The sequence below is a fragment of the Lepisma saccharinum genome, chromosome 20 (assembly GCF_977018435.1).
Source record: "Lepisma saccharinum chromosome 20, izLepSacc3.1, whole genome shotgun sequence".
NCBI classification, from domain to species: Eukaryota; Metazoa; Arthropoda; class Insecta; order Zygentoma; family Lepismatidae; genus Lepisma; species Lepisma saccharinum.
This window is the reverse complement of record NC_139248.1, coordinates 66,407,674-66,427,024: the sequence shown is the minus strand read 5'-3', so window position 1 is coordinate 66,427,024 and position 19,351 is coordinate 66,407,674. Positions and strand designations below refer to the sequence as shown.

The following is a 19,351-nucleotide window of genomic DNA, read 5'->3' as shown; positions in this document are numbered from 1 at the left end:
TCAGGATGGAATTTTAACATTTGGTGCATTGGGACTGAAGAACAATATAATCCAAAAACATTAAATCAAGGACACTAAGACTTATTTCAATAAGAACATAAATTCATATTTCTACTGTATTAGAGTGCATGTCAAATCTCCTGCATATGGCAGTAGCCAATAGCAGCGCACTGCAGCGGTGCCATGTCGAAATCTCACGGAAAAGAGACAGCGTGGTTGAGCGAAACTCCTTGTCACGGAACTAGGCAATGCTGCATGTCTGTGATTTGCTGGTGCTGTTCAGCCATTCAAGGCCATATGCATGAGATTTGATGTGCACTCTAATTTTCTTTGTCAGTGTTTAATCAGCATGTATGTATCATAAAGTGTAGTGCACTCATGGGACTTTTTCCCTTTGGTATTAAAGCAATATGCAGAGTACAAGCAATACTACTTTGTTCTTTATTTTTGCAGAATGAATGTGAAAGTAATGGATTTAATCCCTTTGGTGATGACACCATACATGATGTTCTGAATTGGACAACAGATATTAGTGTGTGTGGAGGTAAGTGCATTCTTGTAAATATAATATGTACTGTATTTACTCATGTATAATGCGCACTTTTTTCCAAAATTTTTGCCCCCAAAAACTGTGGTGCGTATTATGATTCAGACACCCAACATGAAACCGTACAGGGTCATTCCATGATTTTGGGACACTTGCATTGATTTTTCATGTTTACGGAACCCTATCATGTTATATATCGTTGTAAAGCTTGAATCCTGCAGTTTCTGAATATGACAACAGTATTCCATACAAGATATACATGGAGTGTGTAAATTCCTTAATGGAAGAAATCTTGTGCTGCTACCTGCTATTTGGAAGGTCCTGAATGTGCCTCGTATAAATGTTACAGTAGTCACGGAAAGAAAAAGTATATATTTTGAAAAAGAAGGAATGATCAATTGAATAGGTATGACGTCATTCACTCTTGATCAGCATAGCAACAGATTTACAACCTACAACTAAGAAAGCCATTTCTTGAAACTGGATTGTACTGCGCATTATATACGAGATATAATTTTTTGTCACTTTTACCCATCCAAAACCAGAGTGCGCATCATACACGCATGCACACTATACATGCATAAATATGGTAATTACATAATTATATGGGCAATAGTAATCACTTACATGATTTCATAATAACGTTGACTCAAAGTGTAAAGGCTGTGCTTAGATTGTTCTCATAAAAGAACTTCATGTTTTCTTCATCATGTGCAATTCAGTTCGATTGAAAAAAAATAAAAAAACTCGTATTATGGAGTACATAGTTTGCTGAATCAGTTCCAGGATGTTTTGTCGACAAACCTATAACCATGATATATATCACTAACTAACTCTCTAGCCTTCTTAAACCTGAAGGTTTATGGCTGCAGCAAGACAAGCCTTCCATCTGTCCCTAACCTGAGCAAGATCTATCCAATCATTTCCATCTTTACTGATTTCCTTTAGGTTCACCTCAACGTTATCCCTCCATCTTCGTCTTGGCCTTCCAACTGGTCTCTTACCATCAGGTTTCCCAACAAGAATCCTGTAAACTCTTCTTTCCTTTCCCATTCGTGCCACATGGCCTGTCCACCTAAATCTTCTTGATTTAATTATTCTAAATATCTGTACAGGATGTCATGATGATACATGTCAGGTTTCTTGATAGGTGTGGGAGGGGGGGGGAGTAGTTGTGGATTTTCAGTCACCAGGGTGGAGGAATAACAACAGTTGATCAAAGCATGTTCTAGAGTGAGGTTGGTCTGTCCAGAATTGGCTTAGGTGTTGAGGTGTTTTCCTCTGGACCATTAAGCAGAGCTAGAAGAATACAGGGTGTCCTGTCGCCACCTGAAAATTTTCCCTGGGTGCTTGAATTTTTTATTTCAGTTCTATTTTTTTAATAATATTTTGAGTTCACTTGCAGAAATTTCCTTTACCTTTTACTTAAATAACCAGTACAATATGTGTTTTTTCAATATTTGTGTGCTTTCTGTATCATTAAATCAGAATAATAAACATGCCAATTTTTGCACTGTTGCTAGCCAAATTTTAAAATCTGCAGCGATATGATAGTGTGCCATATATTAGAATGCATTGCATAGTTATTCATGCTCTTACCAGTAGAGCCCACTTTAGTAAGGCCACTCCGGCACAAGAATTAATTACTTTTAATCCAAACTTATATTTATTAACGAATTAAATGTTTTAAGATCACAGTTTATCTTAGTTGGATTTTTGGTTTTCTTAACATGTATTTGAAAAAAGGAAAGTGTAAGAATAAGGGACTGGCATCTGATTTATTTATAGATCTCTGTCTACCCCTGCCAGGGAGTATGATCAGCTTGGAGTGATATAGCCGGAGAAGTGTTGTAGGACAGGGGTTCCCAAACCTTCAAACTTTTTCGTTTCGCGGCACCCTTAGTGTTTCAAGATTTTTCTGCAGTGCCCAAGTCAGAATGTAGGCCTATCTAGCACTTGCAATGCTCAGTTAGTGTGGTTAGGTTGCTTGCCTTAAGTTAAAAAAATAAACATATATTTTAAATTCTGAAACGTTTTACATGTAAAATGTACTAAATAAGCACATATTTGGAAGAAACATATAATTTCGGTAAAAATATTGTAACATTTTGCAGTGCCCCTGTAAGCCAGCTACAGCACTCCAGGGAACCACTGTTGTAGGGTTTGATAGGGATAAAGTTCTTCAAATTATCTTCCTTGAAATGCAAATCCATAATGATTGGCTATTGACCTTACGCTTCGCTATTCATGTATCTGTAAGTACATGTACAGGGTGGTCAAAAATTATTGAGCATATTTCAAATCCGAATAAAACTAAAGAAATAAGTAAAGTACCCACACAGTGGAACCTCAATTTTACGTTTTTCAGGAGACTGAGCTGGAAAAACTAAAAATGAAGAAATATGTAAAATTCAGGAGAATTTTATAACATTTTCCTATGTTAGGACCATCAAGATTGAATGTATAATGTGCTTTCTACCTGTCCTGTCTGGTGTCTGGTCCACTTTTGTTCCGACAGACTGTCTTCCCTTCCCATAAATGTACTTCTCTTTGTTGATGACTGTAAACTCTTCAAAGAAATTTCATCTGAACGAAATTCACTAATGTTACAACAAGCTCTTACAGAAATACTTTTTTGGTGTCACCAGTGGAAACTTGAATTGAATCCTCCAAAACGATCCTGCCTCACCATTTCCTTAAAATGGAACAAAGGGCTCTCTCTTTATACTTTCGAAAACAGTCCCATCAAAAAGATTTCCTGTCAAAAAGATCTAGGTTGTATCATCCACGAAAAACTAAACTTCAATGAACACATCACATATACTACTAAAGAGCCATGCATCTCCTTGGTCTTCTGTATAGGTTTCCTGAAATCCAAAACCAATCATCCATTAGCATATTTTTCAAATCATTTATCTCTCCCATTCTTGACTGTGGCTTCTAAAACTAATCTTTCCAGGATTGATTCTGTCCTCAGCTTTTTCCTTGCCATTGCTCACCATAGAATACCTTCTCTCAGACACCTCAATAAAACAGATATTATGTCTATTTTGAATATCCAGTCACCTCACACTCGTCATGAACTAGCAGACATGAACTTTTTGCATAAAATCATAATGGCAAAATTAAATCCGAATTCTTAGTCAACCAATTTCATCTACGAGTATCCACACGGCCAACCCGCAACATAAAGCTCTTTCACATTCCCACTACAAGGCCCTCTCTTCTACAGCGGTCTCCTTAATATAGGCTCCCCCACTTACATAATAACCTGCCTGATTTTTTCTTGGCAGAACACAGTTTCCAACAATCGCTAAGAATGTACGTGTAACATTTATTTTCTTTTTTCCTCTGCTATCTTTTATTGGCTTGTTTTTTGTTGTTGTTTTTTATTTTATTTTTCTTGTTGCTACAGTTTCAGTTTAAAATGGTCTTTCAGTACTCTATCTGAAACTTGAAGTAAATAAGTAAATAAAATGTAAAATCCGGAAACGTGAAATGGGGTTCCACTGTATTTAGTTTGTTGTGTTTAATACACTACATTGTACAGTTTTATTACCAGTTTTATTTACCCTGGCTACTCGTAAAAGCTTGTCTCACTGGGTTCATGAGGTCTTTGGAGACTGGTGGTCTGCCAGCACCTTTCCTATGTTTGACACTTTCTGTATCCTTAAATTGCTGATCCCAATGTTGAATGGAGTCTTTACTAGGAGGATTACACTTGTACTTTAAGCGAAAATGTCTTTGAACAGTTATTGTGGGTTTAGTTTTGTGAAACCAAAGAATGCACATGCAACTTTGTACTGAGATTCCCTACCTTGCTACTGTGTTCAGTTGATGTCAATACAAATTGTTACTAATGCTCTATCATTTGCAACAACAACAAAAAAATATGCTGCTTCAATAGTGTGTTGTTTTTTCATTCATGTATCAAATGCTCTCAATAATTTGTAACCACTCTGTATTATATGAACTTGCTGTAAATGTTGTTTCTTTCATAAATTTTTTCCATAGTTTGTATCAGCATTCTTTGTAATATAATTAAACCTTGTTTCCATATTAAAAAACACTAAGTTGCTGACCAAGGCAGTTTATTAAGATATAAAAACACTTAACATGTAACGAACAACTCTTCGTCTGAAGAACACCCTGATACAGGGTTGAAATGTTACATGTAAGTGTTTTTATATCTTAATAAACTGCCTTGATCAGCAACTTAGTGTTTTCAGCATTCTTTGTCCAAAAAATTGTTGCATTTTTTTAAAGCACATTATTTTCGCAACTAACTTGCTTCATTAGTAACAATCTGTTTTATTTTTACATAGATGAGGAGGATTTGCCTCAAGAAAGAGAGACTGACCCAGAAGTTCAAAATATTAAATGCAAAGCAGGTAAGTTTTTACAATTGAATTCTATTCTAAATATGAGGGGTGTTCAAGCCAAACCTGGACTTTTGAGTTCATTAAATGAAATGAATTTCAAGAAGTGTTAATTCCTGCATTTATTTTTCGACATGCTCCCCTGCTGCATTTATACACGTTTCCCAGTGTTTAACTAAAGTCCATTTTTTTCCACTACAAAGTGGATGTAAACAAAAGCACGTGTTCTAGAGAAAACCAGTGGAGCCCTATTGGTGGATTCTGGCAGTAGTACTTCCGCAGACCTTTTGCACCCTGATAGATAGATAATTCAATGCTGTCTCAAAACTAGAGTTATACAGCATTGTATTCTGTTCAAAGCATTTACTAGCCTTATCCTTGCTTATGAATTCATAACCATTCTTTAGTAAAGCACCTATGGTGACATTCACTCATTCAAATTAACGAAATTGCCGCTACTTGTCCGTCACCCTGTGTTGTGCAGTGTTGCAAATTCACAATATTAAGTAGAGTTTATAATAGTCTTGAAACACCGGACTAGACAGAATTAGAAAACATGATCTCGACTGACAGTGACTGACGTGGGAATCTAGATTACACACGCATTGATGTATATACTACAAAGACGCACACATATACTTTCAACTTCATGCATTTTATCTAGAACAGTAAAATCAACGCACTACAAAATATTGTAGGTTAACCTTTGAAAAACCCGAAGTATTGGTACAAATACAACCAGTGATGCTTAAAATCGTACGGAATGTTACTGTAGCATTTATTAAATGATCCACCTACACTTCCTTTCCTTTACTTCCCACATAAAACATGCTCAGATTTCAATAACCTGAATTCCCCAGCTTGTCAAAGAAAAATGACAGATGCATATACTGGCAACTGCTTCCAAGAAGGAATTTGTAGAGGGCGGGGACACAAGCTTTTGGCGTTACAGATGGGCAAACTTTGCCATTCAGTGTTGCTACCCGACCTTTTTAGAAACATCGTTACCATTCAATACTATTACAAAGATAGTATCGTATTGAATTGCTATACAGCTAACTTAACAACTACAAAGTTTTATTAATGTTCCAACATGCATGTACGTAATAAGATCTTCAGATTTATGGTATCTAATTCATAAGAGAGAAAATAACATAGTTGGAGACACTACTTCTCGTGGTCAAGAATCCTCCGAAACATGGTTACCCTCAAGCACGGGGCTATTTATAGCTTTCCTCGACCCCTTTGTTGCCATGTGGTGGTTCTCGAGATTTTGCGTAGTGTTTATATTAGCTGTAAGTATCGTTGAATGTTGACATGGCTTGAACAGCAAGTGTTACAAAGCATCTATGTTCGAAACCTTTAACAAGTGGCGATAACAAAGTTGCTGTGAATTGTTCAAATATCTGACACAGAAGAATCCAGATTGTTGTGTTGAATCGTTAACTTCTGAATGCACAGGCATCTTGAAAACAAGCATTTATGCGCGCCGCAAGGAAATTCAGTCGAATGGTAAGGTATTTACTCCAAAGCAAAAAACAGACAAACAAAAATGCAGATAGCCAATTTTAGACTTGCTTCCATCAGCAGAAAAGTGGATTGTTTTTTTTTTCCTGGATGAGAGTTTGTCTACGCTGGTTAAATTATTGCATGATTGATTTGGTTTGGCTAATTGCGAAGATGAGGATGAGTGATGATATGGTGAAATTGATGAAATAACACTTGCAAAGAACATCCATGCTCAGGCCAAGATTCAAACTCAGGACTCCTGGCATCGTAGCATGCAGTGATAACCAGTCCGCTAAAATGGCCACCTGTGAGAATTCTTCTTACATGGTGTGGCTAGAAAAAAACCGGACTGTTGCTACAGAATCTTTTATTGGTTATTTTGTACAATACGAACATTATCCCCTTCAAAGTACTCTCCTGCACTATCGATACACCGCTCCATATGAATCTTCCATTGCTGGAAGCAATGCTGGTAATCATTTTCTGAAACCATGTTCATGACCTCCGTCGCTTTTGTTTTCACAGATTCTACGGTCGTAAATCTGCTTCCTTTCAGTGCTGATTTGATCTTTGGGAATAAAAAAAGGTCACACGGAGTGATATCCGGCAAATAGGGTGGATGTTCTAACACTGGAATCCCATGCTTGGCCAAAAAAGCCTTGACTGACAATACTGTGTGGACAGACAGGAGCATTGTCCTGATGATGAATCCATGACTTGCTTTTCCACAAATCAGGTTATCGTCGTCTTACTTGCTCACGAAGGGTCGTCAGCACCTTAATTTAATAATGTTGGTTGTTTTGCAAGTGCTGGCAAATAGAAAGTGGGCACTGCGCGCATTAATACAAATTTTGGTAACTTATTGGCCACACCTACTTAGTTTTAAAGCTGGAAACAGTATAATGCCTGGAAAGCTTCCAGGATTAGGTGTTCCATGCACTGAATGTTCCCAGGAAAGACTGCTGTGGGCTGGGAACCACCACAACCGGGATCGTTACTGGCGGACGTTCAGCCATCTTTCAGTCCTTTACAGCATTGAAATGTCTTACTACGGCTGAGTGTCTCATCATCATACTGAGCTTGAAGTCTTCTGTAGATCTCCATTGTTCACAAGAAACTTCATCACTGCATGCTGTTCCATGCAAGCACTAGCATTGTCTTCTGCCATCTTGATTAACGGTCTCTGGACTGGCCCGCAACTGTGCGCCGCCTATCAGTAATAGGACACACTAGCCACTTACTACTGCATGTAGTACCACCATGCCAGCATATATTGTTATACCTGGAAAATTAAGTCTCAGTTTGAGTCCCTCATATAATGTATATTCAAACTCTTCAATGTAGTGATATTCAATTTTCATGTGAGTCATAAACAAATATATGTTGACATTGTGACTACAAGAAATATTTATTATGCTGTTTATGAATTAGATATTACATATTATTCTTACAATTTATAGTAATATAAATATTGCAGAATTTATGAATATATAGGCACTGGTTTGAAAATCCTGAAAAATCAGGAAATTAAAAAAAGACAACCTCAAAAACATGGAAAAGTCAAGGAATATACATGGGTGATTTCATAAATAATGCACAGTGTGCAACACTGCAGAGTGGATGATGCAACCGAAGTAAGACTGGTGCCATTTTACATTGATTGCATGATGCAGCCAGCCGTGTGTTTGTGAGCTTTCTACTTTACATAGCGTGACTGTGAAACCAAGTGGAAATGGAGGCTGCAGGTGTCTTGGGTACTATTACAGTTGACGATCAGAGGTCGTACGTTAAAATTGAAGCTCTACGTGGCAAAAATCCGACAGAAATCCACATTGTGTTACTGGAAGTGTGAGGCGAGTCGCACATTGAAACGTAGTACAGTCTCTCGTTTGTCAAATCGTTTTCATAGTGGTCGTGTGAGTATACAGGATGATGCAAGACCAGGAAGGCCGAAATCAAAAACTGATGAAATGTGTGCAACTCATGGCAGCAACTCTAGAAGAAGCTCATTGTGCAACTTGTGAAGAACTTTTTGATGCCACAGGGATCCCACCGAAATCTGTATACCGCATTTTGATCAATGATTTAGGGAAGAGAAAATTTTCGGCATGCTGGGTCCCCCACTTCTTGACAGCTGCACAGAAGAAGACACGCCTGGACAATGCAACCACGCTGAAACAAAGATTCAACTTTGAAGGAGAGGCATTCTTGCATCGGATTGTTGCTTTTGATGAAACGTGGATCAGGGACTTTGAACCGGAACTGAAAATGCAGTCAAACGAGTGGAGAGCTCCATCTTCCCCATGACCCAAAAAAAATTTGGCATGCACAATCAAAATTCAAACAAATGATGATTTTTCCTTGTGATCAGGGAGTAATCCTCACAGAGAGTTCCATGTGGGACACGTGTTACAGCAGTGTATTACCGTGATTTCTTGCAAAATCTGTGAAGAAAAATACACAAAACAGGCCCTCAGCTACTCGAGGCTGGTCCACTCATTCTTCAAGACAACGCTCGGTCACATATCTGGCATGTCGTCAATGAAAAACTAGGAGATTACGTTTGGGATGTGATTCCCCATGCTCTGTAAGTCCAGACATGAGTCTCGGTACCGGGCCCTGTCACCAGCTACACTGGGACATGAGAGGTTCTTCTGGAATTTGTTGTTTTAGTTCACTAAGCATGTTTCGTGAATAAATGTTTTATACTGGAAATATTCTGTGAAGGTAATATTCGTAATTGTGGCGAACTAAATATCATCTGTGTAACAACTGCCACAGGCCAATCCACGTATTTTAAACCTGGAAGAATTTATGAATGATCGGTAATTTTCAGAATCAAAAGATGTACTCGTTCCAAAAGAAAGTCTGGTTTGATACCTGGTGTTCCGGTTAATAATTCTTAATTGATCCGAAAGAAAACAAGTGTATCTGGGGAGAAAGGTAACAAATGCTTTATTAAAAGTATGCACCATCGCTAGCTATACATTTTGCCCATCTGTCTGTCAAATTGTGGATGCCCTACCAGAAAAACCGTTCACATTTTGAGGTGATCCAGTCAGCAAGCCATTGTTCTACATCTTGGTAATTGTTGAAGTTTTGCTGGTAAAGTGAGTGAGACACCGATGAAAACAAGTGGTAGTCCGAAGGGGCTAAGTCTGGTGAGTATGGCGGGTGGGGCAAGAATTCCCAGCCAAGTGCAGAAATGGTGTGTCTAACGCCTTTCGCTGTGTGTGATGAGGTGTTGTCGTGCTGCAAAATCACTTTTCCGTGTCTTGTCGCCCAATCTGGATTTTTCCCATGGCATGAAGACGATCAGATATGGTTTGGCGACCAACATTTAATTTCTCTGCCAGTTGTTGTTGCGTTTGCGTATCGTCTTCGTCCAACATTGCTTGCAATTCAGCATCTTGGAATGTTTTCAGCTGGCCCGGGCGATCTTTGTCTTTCAAGTCGAAATCACTACTTTTGAATCTTCAAAACCAACGCACACACGCGTCTTGCATTAGGACATTGTCACCGTATGTTTCCACAAGGATACGATAGCTTTCACTCGCGTTTTTCTTTTGATTGAACAAGAAAAGCAGGACGTGCCGCACATGCTCCTTATTTGGTTTGAAGGTCAACATGTTTCCCACACAAACCCAATATCACGATCACTCACACCCGGTTGCACATCCACGGCATTTTGACAGGTACTGTCCTGGCAACACACTGACATAACTGTTGAGACTGTGCACCAACCCTTGCTTCCAGCGTCATCCAGCGACGAAATTAAGAATTATTAACCGGCACACCTGGTATAGCTGCAAGAGGTAACAAGGAAACTTTGTCTTCAGTTTTGCTCAGATTATATTATGGAAGCCAGTGCTTGAAGTGAAAAGTGTTAATGGAGGGGGATGTTTGTCCAAGCCTCGGGATTAACTGGGGGGGATGCTCCTATGGTTTAACATGGGGGATGCTTTGCAAAAATTTTGCTATGTGGGGTATACCATCCCCCCTCACTTAGAGCACTGACTATCTATTCCTGTTATTTTTCACCAAGTCAATATGTCTTTCATATGAGTCAGTGGAAAAAGTCTGCATTCATCGTGGGAAATGTAGATATATCATAGGATGTTGTTATGGCATTTCTCAAGCTTTATTGTGAATGTGTCTAGCCCTACTTCCACATATTTTTAAAGCGAAATCTCAATTTTATGTTTTAAGGGGCACCAAGCTGGAATAACTTAAAGTGACGGAAAATGTAAAATCGAGGAAAATTGAACATTTTGCTATGTTGGGACCACCAAAATTGAACGTATAATGTGAGAAAACATAAAATAGGGGTTCCATCGTGTATGCCTTCTTGCACACTGCAATGCACAGGATGTAGTTTCATTTTTTTCTTCATTATCAATTCTTTTTAAAGGTGAGGTTATTTATTATCAACACACAGAAACTTTATTAATGTGTAACGATTTTGACAATAACCTAATGAACATAAATGCCATTTGATAAAACATGTAACATTTCTTCTGTTTTCCGTAGCTGAAGCGGTTAGGCGAGAGACGAATGCTCATAGAAAGAAAGGTTCCCGGGAATTGCAAGACTTTAGGAACAGGAGGGAAAATCCAAGACAAGAAGTACAAACTTTTGAATGTGATCCATGTAAGTTTTTCTTTATATACATATTAATCGATTGATTAATTTTATTTTACTTCGCTTTTCTGCAACTTTTGGCTAATCGCAAAGATGAGGATGAGTGATGATGTGATGAAATTGATAAAAGGACACTCAGAAACATCCATGCCTAGACCGGGATTCGAGGCCAGGACCCCTGGCATCATAGCGGTATGTGTTAATCACTGCCACGGAGGTCGGCTTTATATATAGAGGCATGCATATTTTATTTATGACAGAAACAAAAAATGTGAAATAGCACACTGTAATATTCATTTTTCAGTTTTTTGAAAGGTGTGAGGTGCATTTTCCTACCATGGTTTGTCACGAAAAATGCGAAAGGAACTTTAAAAATTCAGAGTTTTCTCTTACCGACAAGTCACTTTCTGAAATCTGAGTTATGCAAAGCTCGGAATTCTTATTAATTCTGCTGTAAATATTTGAGAGACCAAAATGGATTCCTTTACACAGGAATAAACTTAATACTCTTAACAACTACATAAATGTTCTATTAGAAGGGAAAAGTTATTTTGTGAAATAAGCATAGTTTATAAATCAAAATTAAGATTTATGTTCACCATTTTAACACCAAAATTTCATTTTATATACCACTTTTGATCCTGTAATGTGCCCAGTTTTTGTACCAAAATTTTGATGTTTTATTCACCATAAGTATGTGGCTCTATCTATCTATATAAAAAGAATTTCAAGTATATTAATTATTGTTAAAAATATATAATTAAAATTAAATATTTTCTTTTGTTTTCCGTAGCTCAAGTGGTTATGCAAGAGGCAGATGTCCACAGAAAAGAAGGTTCCCGAAAAATACTAGACGTTAGGAATAGGAGTGGTCCAAGACAAGAAGTACAAACTTTTGAATGTGATCTACGTAAGTTTTTCTTTACATGTATATAAGAATTATTTTAATTCTATTATTCACTCAAGCCAGTGAATGAGTACACACACTGCTGAATTTATTTAATGTGAGAAACGGTCTCAAAGACATCAAAGTATTTAAAAATATATAACACGAGACAACACAAAATAAAATACATCACAATATTGTATGTTGGTTTAATTTCATTTTTCAGAATTATTCAAAATTAAGGCTGGTACTGGTATAAGAAGGTATTGGTCACAATTTAATACAGTTGGATGTGGTCGAGAAAATACTGCTTTTTTGGGGAAGAGGAGTTTTTTTCCTGGCCTTTTTTTTTTTTTTTTGCTTTTTCCCCCCAAAGTGTTTCAAATCAATGAAAATACATAGCTTGGTTGCATTTTTCTTGTTTCAGAGCTTACATGTATCTCTCTAATGTAAAAAGACACTCGTATCTAAATTTAAAACACAAATACAACTTTCGACATGGAATTCATAACTAGACATAAGCATTATTTTCTTGTAGTTTACGGTTATTACAAGCATAAGAAAACAGTTTTTTCTTTGTGACGTTTCTTTGTGTTTTCTTATGCTTGTAATAACCGTAAACTACAAGAAAATAATTCTATAATGCAAGCAATGCGTACATACAAGAAAAACTATTAGACATAAGCAGTAGTTGCAAAAATGCCAGCTGTTTTTGAATGGATGTTTGTTTTCGAAGTATTAAATTAATATTTCAGTATACTTATTAAATATATCTACCTAGTATATGCACACACTCACATCACTAGGAGTAGTTTTGGTGCATGCCAGTAAAGTCCCCCACTCTTAAGCATGCACAGTATCGCCTGAGAACTACTGTAGCCATCTGTCGGTCATTCTTAGAACTTTACAAACAATCCTCGTGGTTATGGTAAAGGGCTGGTCCCTGTATAATGAGCCTAAGTACTTATGCACCCAAAATTTTTATTTCAATCAATCAAACATTATACAGGATGATTCTTATAGAACCGGTCTGATAAATTTGCTATTAATGCTGCAGGTGATGCATACGAGGTTTGGCTAGAAAAAAACCGGACTGATGCTATGAAATCTTTTATTCAGCATTTTGTACAACAGGAACTTTATCTCCTTCAAAGTACTCCCCTGCATGATCTGTACACCGCTCCATACGAATTTTCCATTGCTGGAAGCAGTGTTGCAAGTCATTTTCGGAGATCATGTTCATTTTCTTTGCACAGCTTCTACTGTCTCAAATCTGGTTCCTTTTAGGGCGGACTTCACTCTGGGGAATAAAAAGAAGTCACAGGGAGCAAGGTCCGGCGAATACGGTGGATGTTCTAACACTGGGATGCCATATTTAGCCAAAAATGTCTTCACTGACAGGGCCGTATGGACAGGAGCATTGTCTTGGTGCAGAATCCATGACTTCCGTTGCCACAAATCAGGTCGTCATCTTCTTACTCGCTCACGAAGGGTTTTCAGCACATTAATGTAATGATGTTGGTTTACAGTTTGACCCTCGGGTACCCAATGAACGTACACAATGCCTCGAATGTAGAAAAAGACAATCATCATGGCTTTGAATTTGGACTTGCTCATGCGACATGCGAGCTTTCTTGTGATGTGGCGAACTCGGGGTCTTCCAATGCATTGATTGGGGCTTTGTGGCAGGGTCGTACGTGAAAAACCACGATTCATCACAGGTTATCACTCTCTCTAAGAATGTAGGGTCTGTTTCAATGTTCTTCAAAGTGTCCGTACAAATGTTCATTCGAGCTTCCTTCTGTTCCAATGTCAGGTTCCTTGGCACGAGTTTTGAACACACTTTACTCATGTTCAAATTCTCGTGTAAAATTTGTCGAACACTTTCTTTGTCTATTCCTGTGATTTCAGCAACTGCTCTAATGGTCAATCGACGATCTTTTCGAATCACATCACTCACTTTTTGAATGTTTGTTTCCGTTTTCGACGTGCATGGTCGTCCTGAACGTGGGTTGTCTTGGATCATTTCCTGTCCTTCTTTAAACCGTTTAAACCACTCAAACACTTGTGTGCATGATAAACACTCATCCCCGTACACAGATTTTAACATGTCGTACGCTTCTGTTGCGGATTTCCCCAGTTTGTAAAGGAACTTCATATTGACACGCTGTTCCATTTTAATACTCAGCATTTTCCCAACGGAGCACAGATGCACGTTCCGCTTTGTCCAAGTGCCACAGCGAAACTGAGAGGCCTGCACCCAGGGCAATTAGTCATTCTGTAGGCAGGGTATGGTAGTATAGAATCATGCATTGCTCAACCTTTGCGCATTCGTTGTTTGTCAATAGCAACATCAATCTGGTTTTTTTCTAGCCAAACCTCGTATAACAGCTCACAATTACAACATAATAATCCGTGGTCTGTGCTGAGTCGAATGGTGTGCAGATGGCCTGACAGGTGGCAGCACTTATGCTGCAAGGTTAAAGGACACATAGTGGTGCACGTACGTCAGGCCCCCAAGATCCCCCAACACTACCAGCCTGGATTTTTTCTTGTGGGGTTTACTGATGGACAGGGTGTATGCAAACAAACCACATATGTTACAAGCTTTGAAGGACAACATTTCAGCTGAAATCAGGAACACCACCGGAGAAACACTGCGGTAAGTCACGGCAAACATGCAAAGGCAGGTGGAGGTGTGCCTTCTGAAAACGGCAGACACTTGCAACACATGCTCTGATAACAATGAACAATCTACCTCTATCCAAGGTATGTCATGTATAAATTACGTTAATATCTGTATATTTCATATTACAGCTCATTTTGTCGGCCCGATTCTATAAGAATTACTCTGTATGTTTATTGACAGCTGCTGATGAAGCTTGTGAGGATATGCTAGAAGATATTGATGGCCCAATAGCCTCAAATGCCTGTCAAGAAAGTAAGAGACAAGGAACATCTGTTCATGTTGATACACGTACTGCCCAGCCAGCGAGCGCACATGTTGGCAAGAGCAACACTACATGTAATTATGAGGCTTATGTGGTAGAAGCAGTGGAGGACCGAGATGTTACTATGAGTTCTCTGGACAGCCATGCTGGGAGTGAAGTGGATAGGGAAAATGTGGAACCCTTAGACACATGTGTTCCGAGAAAGACTGTGCAATTTATAGAATGGGATAAGGTGTCTGCTTACAGTGAGGATATGTTAAACGAATTGGAGGAACTAGAAATGTCTTCTCAAGAAAGTGAATGTGAGAGTGAAGGTGAAGATGAGAAAGCAGCAAGAAGGAAATCGCCTAAAAAGAGCACTGGTCGGAAAATTACTGTGCGAAGTGCAAACGACCAGTCTAAGAAATCTCCTTCAAAACGGACTAAGTCACATCAGGTTGCGAAGCTAGTGCATCCATCGTCTAGCAGCGGCAACACTAGAGAAAGTAGCAGGAGGAAGATGGATGGAAAGGTTAGTAAAGTTTCACAGTAGCTAGAACTTATTTTAGTGAATTTTGGTTTTGATTTGAATTGTTGTTTTAAGTAGGGGAGTGTGGTATCCCAAAAAGTTGGTACCTGGATCAGGGGGGGAAAAAATCCCGTCTCGATCCCGACTTCAGGATCCCAAACAGTTGGGAAACTCAAAATGGTCATTTTAAAAAGTGGTTAACTCGATGTTTTCTCCATTGTAAGTGTCTGGAGCTTCTCGTAAATTGTTATTTTAAATTCCAGAAATGCAAAAACAATCACTTGAGGTGAAAATGTCATGTAGAATTCAAGATTTCCAGACATTTCCCGTGCTGAAAATTTCCCAAGTTAGTTGGAAAGTTGCGAATTTTTTCTGTCCCGAACATCGGGATTTAAAAACATTCCCAGCCCGATCCTGGCCTGACCAAAAAAATTGTCCCACACAACCCTAGTTTTAAGTACGCTTTATGCGCAGAAAGGCTAATTGAGACTGGACGAGGCTACATAACCTCAATGCTTATCAAACCTGGGACTTCTGGATTACAAGGCAAACATGTTAACATTATGCCATGGGGAGGCCCGTGAATTTTGATTTGTTTATGAAAACGGTGTGATGTCTATATACTTGATGTTTTGATGCTACATATAGGCATCTTTTTCGAAATACCACAGAAGAAATCTTGTTTTTGTAAAATAATAACCCGTGGCGCGACAACCTTGAAGGGCCTAGGCCTATCTCCTGACTGCCAGTCTCCCTCCCACAATCCTACATAGAGGTGTGGAGATCTTCAACCGGTAATGGGGTGACGTGACATACATTCATTTGTGTGTTCATTCCTTTGTTTGCAATAATAGCGCTATAAAACTTCACATGTGTTCCAATGAATGGACTCACAGAAAGTCTGCCGGCCTCTGACACAGCACACTGCGAAACCAGGGGTTCCGGGTTTGAATCCCAGCCTTTGCATGGGATGTTCTTTGTGAGTGTCCCTTCATCAATTTCATCATATCACCCTCATCTTTGCAATTAGCCAAAAGTGGCAGAAAAGTGAAGTAAAATAAACCAAATCAATCTTGGAAAGTCTGTGCACAAAACCAACAGCATAAATAGTGCAGTGTTTCTCAACGTTTCCTGGCCCTGACATCAATTATATTGGTTTGCAAGAGGTTCTCCTGAAATCTGTCATTTTGGCTGCACGCCAGTTTTCATAAACAAATATTTTGTAAGCTAATTTTAATTTTTTGGGCAAGCCATACTTTAGACAACGATGATTTATTATTATGCCTTAATCTTTGTATTAATATTTAATTTGAAGGGCACTTATTAATTAATGTAAAGGGTGTGGCGTTAAAATGTTTTTTTTTAATGCAACGAAAATAATACTAAGTTTTATTTTTTAAAAAATACAAACACATCAACTAGTTCATTAAACAATGCTATTTGCAAAATATGCACAGTCACGCTCATATCTTGAATATTTCATCCTACAGGTGACCACCATTTCGTTGTTGACCCTCAGACAATGTGCGACAGAAATCGTCCATGGCACGTTCCATGATCTGAAACCTGTCGGTTTCTACTTCAGTGCAGTTCCCGTAGCTTCAAAGTACTTCACCCACATTCTGATTTCATTGGCCGATGGAATAAGATCATATCTCCTGAGAAATGACGTCGATATTCTTGCCGTCGGAGCCGTGGTTGTTCTGTCATTAGGACATCCGACTACCATATAAAAGAACCTGGTTCGATCCCGGCGAGGAAGAACCAGGATTTTTTCCACCTATTCAAGTGTCTCGGGCACCCACTCAGTGTCATATAAAGTGCGTACCTCGAGGAAACTATGGGGGTAAAGCCAGCCAGGGGAATGGTGCTGATCACATCACCCCCATCTTCGGCCGTGATCAAGTAAGCGTGGGGCCCTAACTCCACACCCCCTGTATGCATTCATGGCATGGTGCAAAGCACAGGGGTACACTTTACTTTTTTTGTTCTTGTCTCGCAGAGGCAACGGGGTCACTATTTTTATAAAACGTCCTCACAGCAACAGCATGTTGAGCTTCGCTCAAGCAATCCATGTTTGTAAATGGCATACATTGCTGATGCAAATTACAATCAATAAGTGTTATCAACACCATTACAGAAACTCTCCCAAAGAAAACAAAAAAAGATCCCTTTTTTGCCACACCCTGTATAAAGTTAAAAAAATTAAAAGTTATTTACAAGTAAAATTGTTGGGATTGGTGCATACACTTTTAAAAAAAGGATTTACCACGATGATAGTTAAGAATCTCTGGAATGGAAAATTTGCTTTCACTTCAATAGCTTTCCCCGTCACCCTCTTACTTGTTACTGTTTAGGAAACTCTGTGAAACTACCCATCTTTTGGCATCGTTATTGTACAGTTAAAAATTGCAGCCGATCTACTACGTTGTCACAGCTTTAAAGTAATTTGTCACATTGAGTATTTCTGTGGAGTGCAGTGTTGCCAGTCTCTCAGAATGTTAAAACTATACATTATGGATTCATCAGGGATATAAAGGATAACCTTTCCTGAAGAGCTGTCTTCCATGTAGTACATTCTGGAAACTTCATTGTTGCGCTGACAAGATTCAGGTTCCTCAAACTACAACCAGAATAAGCCTGTGCATTAGAGTACTGCATTGAACTACTTTTTCTCGAAAATACTTGATCGAATCTCCCGCTTGAATTTATAGAATATCAAACATCATTTCAATCGTACAAATATATATGTAAAAATTTGTCCTGGTAGTTTCAGCCCATAATCATCTATTCATTTTCATATACAGTAAACCCTCGTTAACACAAACTCGCTTAAGACGGACAATCGGTTAACATGAACAAAATATTGGTCCCGACAGGATGTATTATATTTTATAGAAAGTTTTATCGGTTAACGTGAATTTCGGTTACCACGAATTACAAACTGTTTTTTAGTTCGTTGTGTCATTAGATCTCATTTAACACGAACTTTCATAGTTTTTCATAATTTTTTTCTGTTGTTCCTCTGTCGTTTCTCTGCTAGGTATGTAAGAAATCGCTCAACAATCAACTTATACAGTATTATAACCAACAGATTCAGATCACAATGTGTTCAAAGTTGTTTTTCTATTCTTTAAAACATAGCCTGTACGAGTAACATAAAGATTAAAACTTGGGTGCAATTGCTCGACAATCGCCATCACTGCGTCAACAATGAGCTTATACGTATTTAACCAACAAATTCAGTTGTGTGTTCAAATGTGTTTTTCTATTGTTTAAAACTTAGAAGACTGAAACCCCATGTAGGAGTGTGCTTGATACAATAAAAGCTATCATCGCATCCTGGGAATCTGTGTCATCACAACACATACTGAACTGTTTTTCACCAGAAAATGATCTGTGAGTACTTTTTTTAAAAGTTAATTACTGTAGTAGTGTTTTCTATGATGACATACATAATACGTATTGTAAATGGTTAATGTGTAGAAAGAACTGTATTGCAACAATAAAATTTGAGTCCCCGGTTAGCACGAATTTTTTTAACACGAACTCTTGAATTTTCGGTCGCTTGGGATTCGTGTTAACGAGGTTTTACTGTATTGCTATGTATTGGGAAGATAGACTACGTTACATTTTAACATGGAGATGACTATGTTCACTTCAGTTTCAATTTCACTGCAACTTTCACTTAACAATCCATGTTTGAGAGCCCACTACTACAGAAAAATTAGTTATACGTGAACTACTGGGCCTCGAGAGTATACCAATCATTTGTCTGTTAGAGCATTATTCGCTCGAGCGAAGAAACTGTCCTTTCCATAAGCCATCTAGCGTCATCCGTGCGAACTATTAAACAATCGAACAAAAAGGCCTCGATGCAGCACTACTGTGCATTGTTGCATGCTGTCCTTATTTGAACAATGCTCCTTG

The 19,351-nt window shown here is 38.4% G+C and overlaps 1 protein-coding gene across 1 annotated transcript in view; it reads left to right on the top strand.

Annotated features, from left to right (window-relative positions):
• Positions 1–19,351, top strand: part of LOC146003500 (uncharacterized) — a 133,891-nt gene that overhangs the window by 44,158 nt on the left and 70,382 nt on the right. The window contains exons 5-9 of the mRNA XM_083141789.1: positions 454–544; positions 4,873–4,938; positions 10,966–11,085; positions 11,870–11,986; positions 14,832–15,424. Of these exons, the coding sequence (XP_082997915.1) occupies positions 454–544; positions 4,873–4,938; positions 10,966–11,085; positions 11,870–11,986; positions 14,832–15,424 (987 nt within the window). The remainder of the gene's footprint in view (positions 1–453; positions 545–4,872; positions 4,939–10,965; positions 11,086–11,869; positions 11,987–14,831; positions 15,425–19,351) is intronic.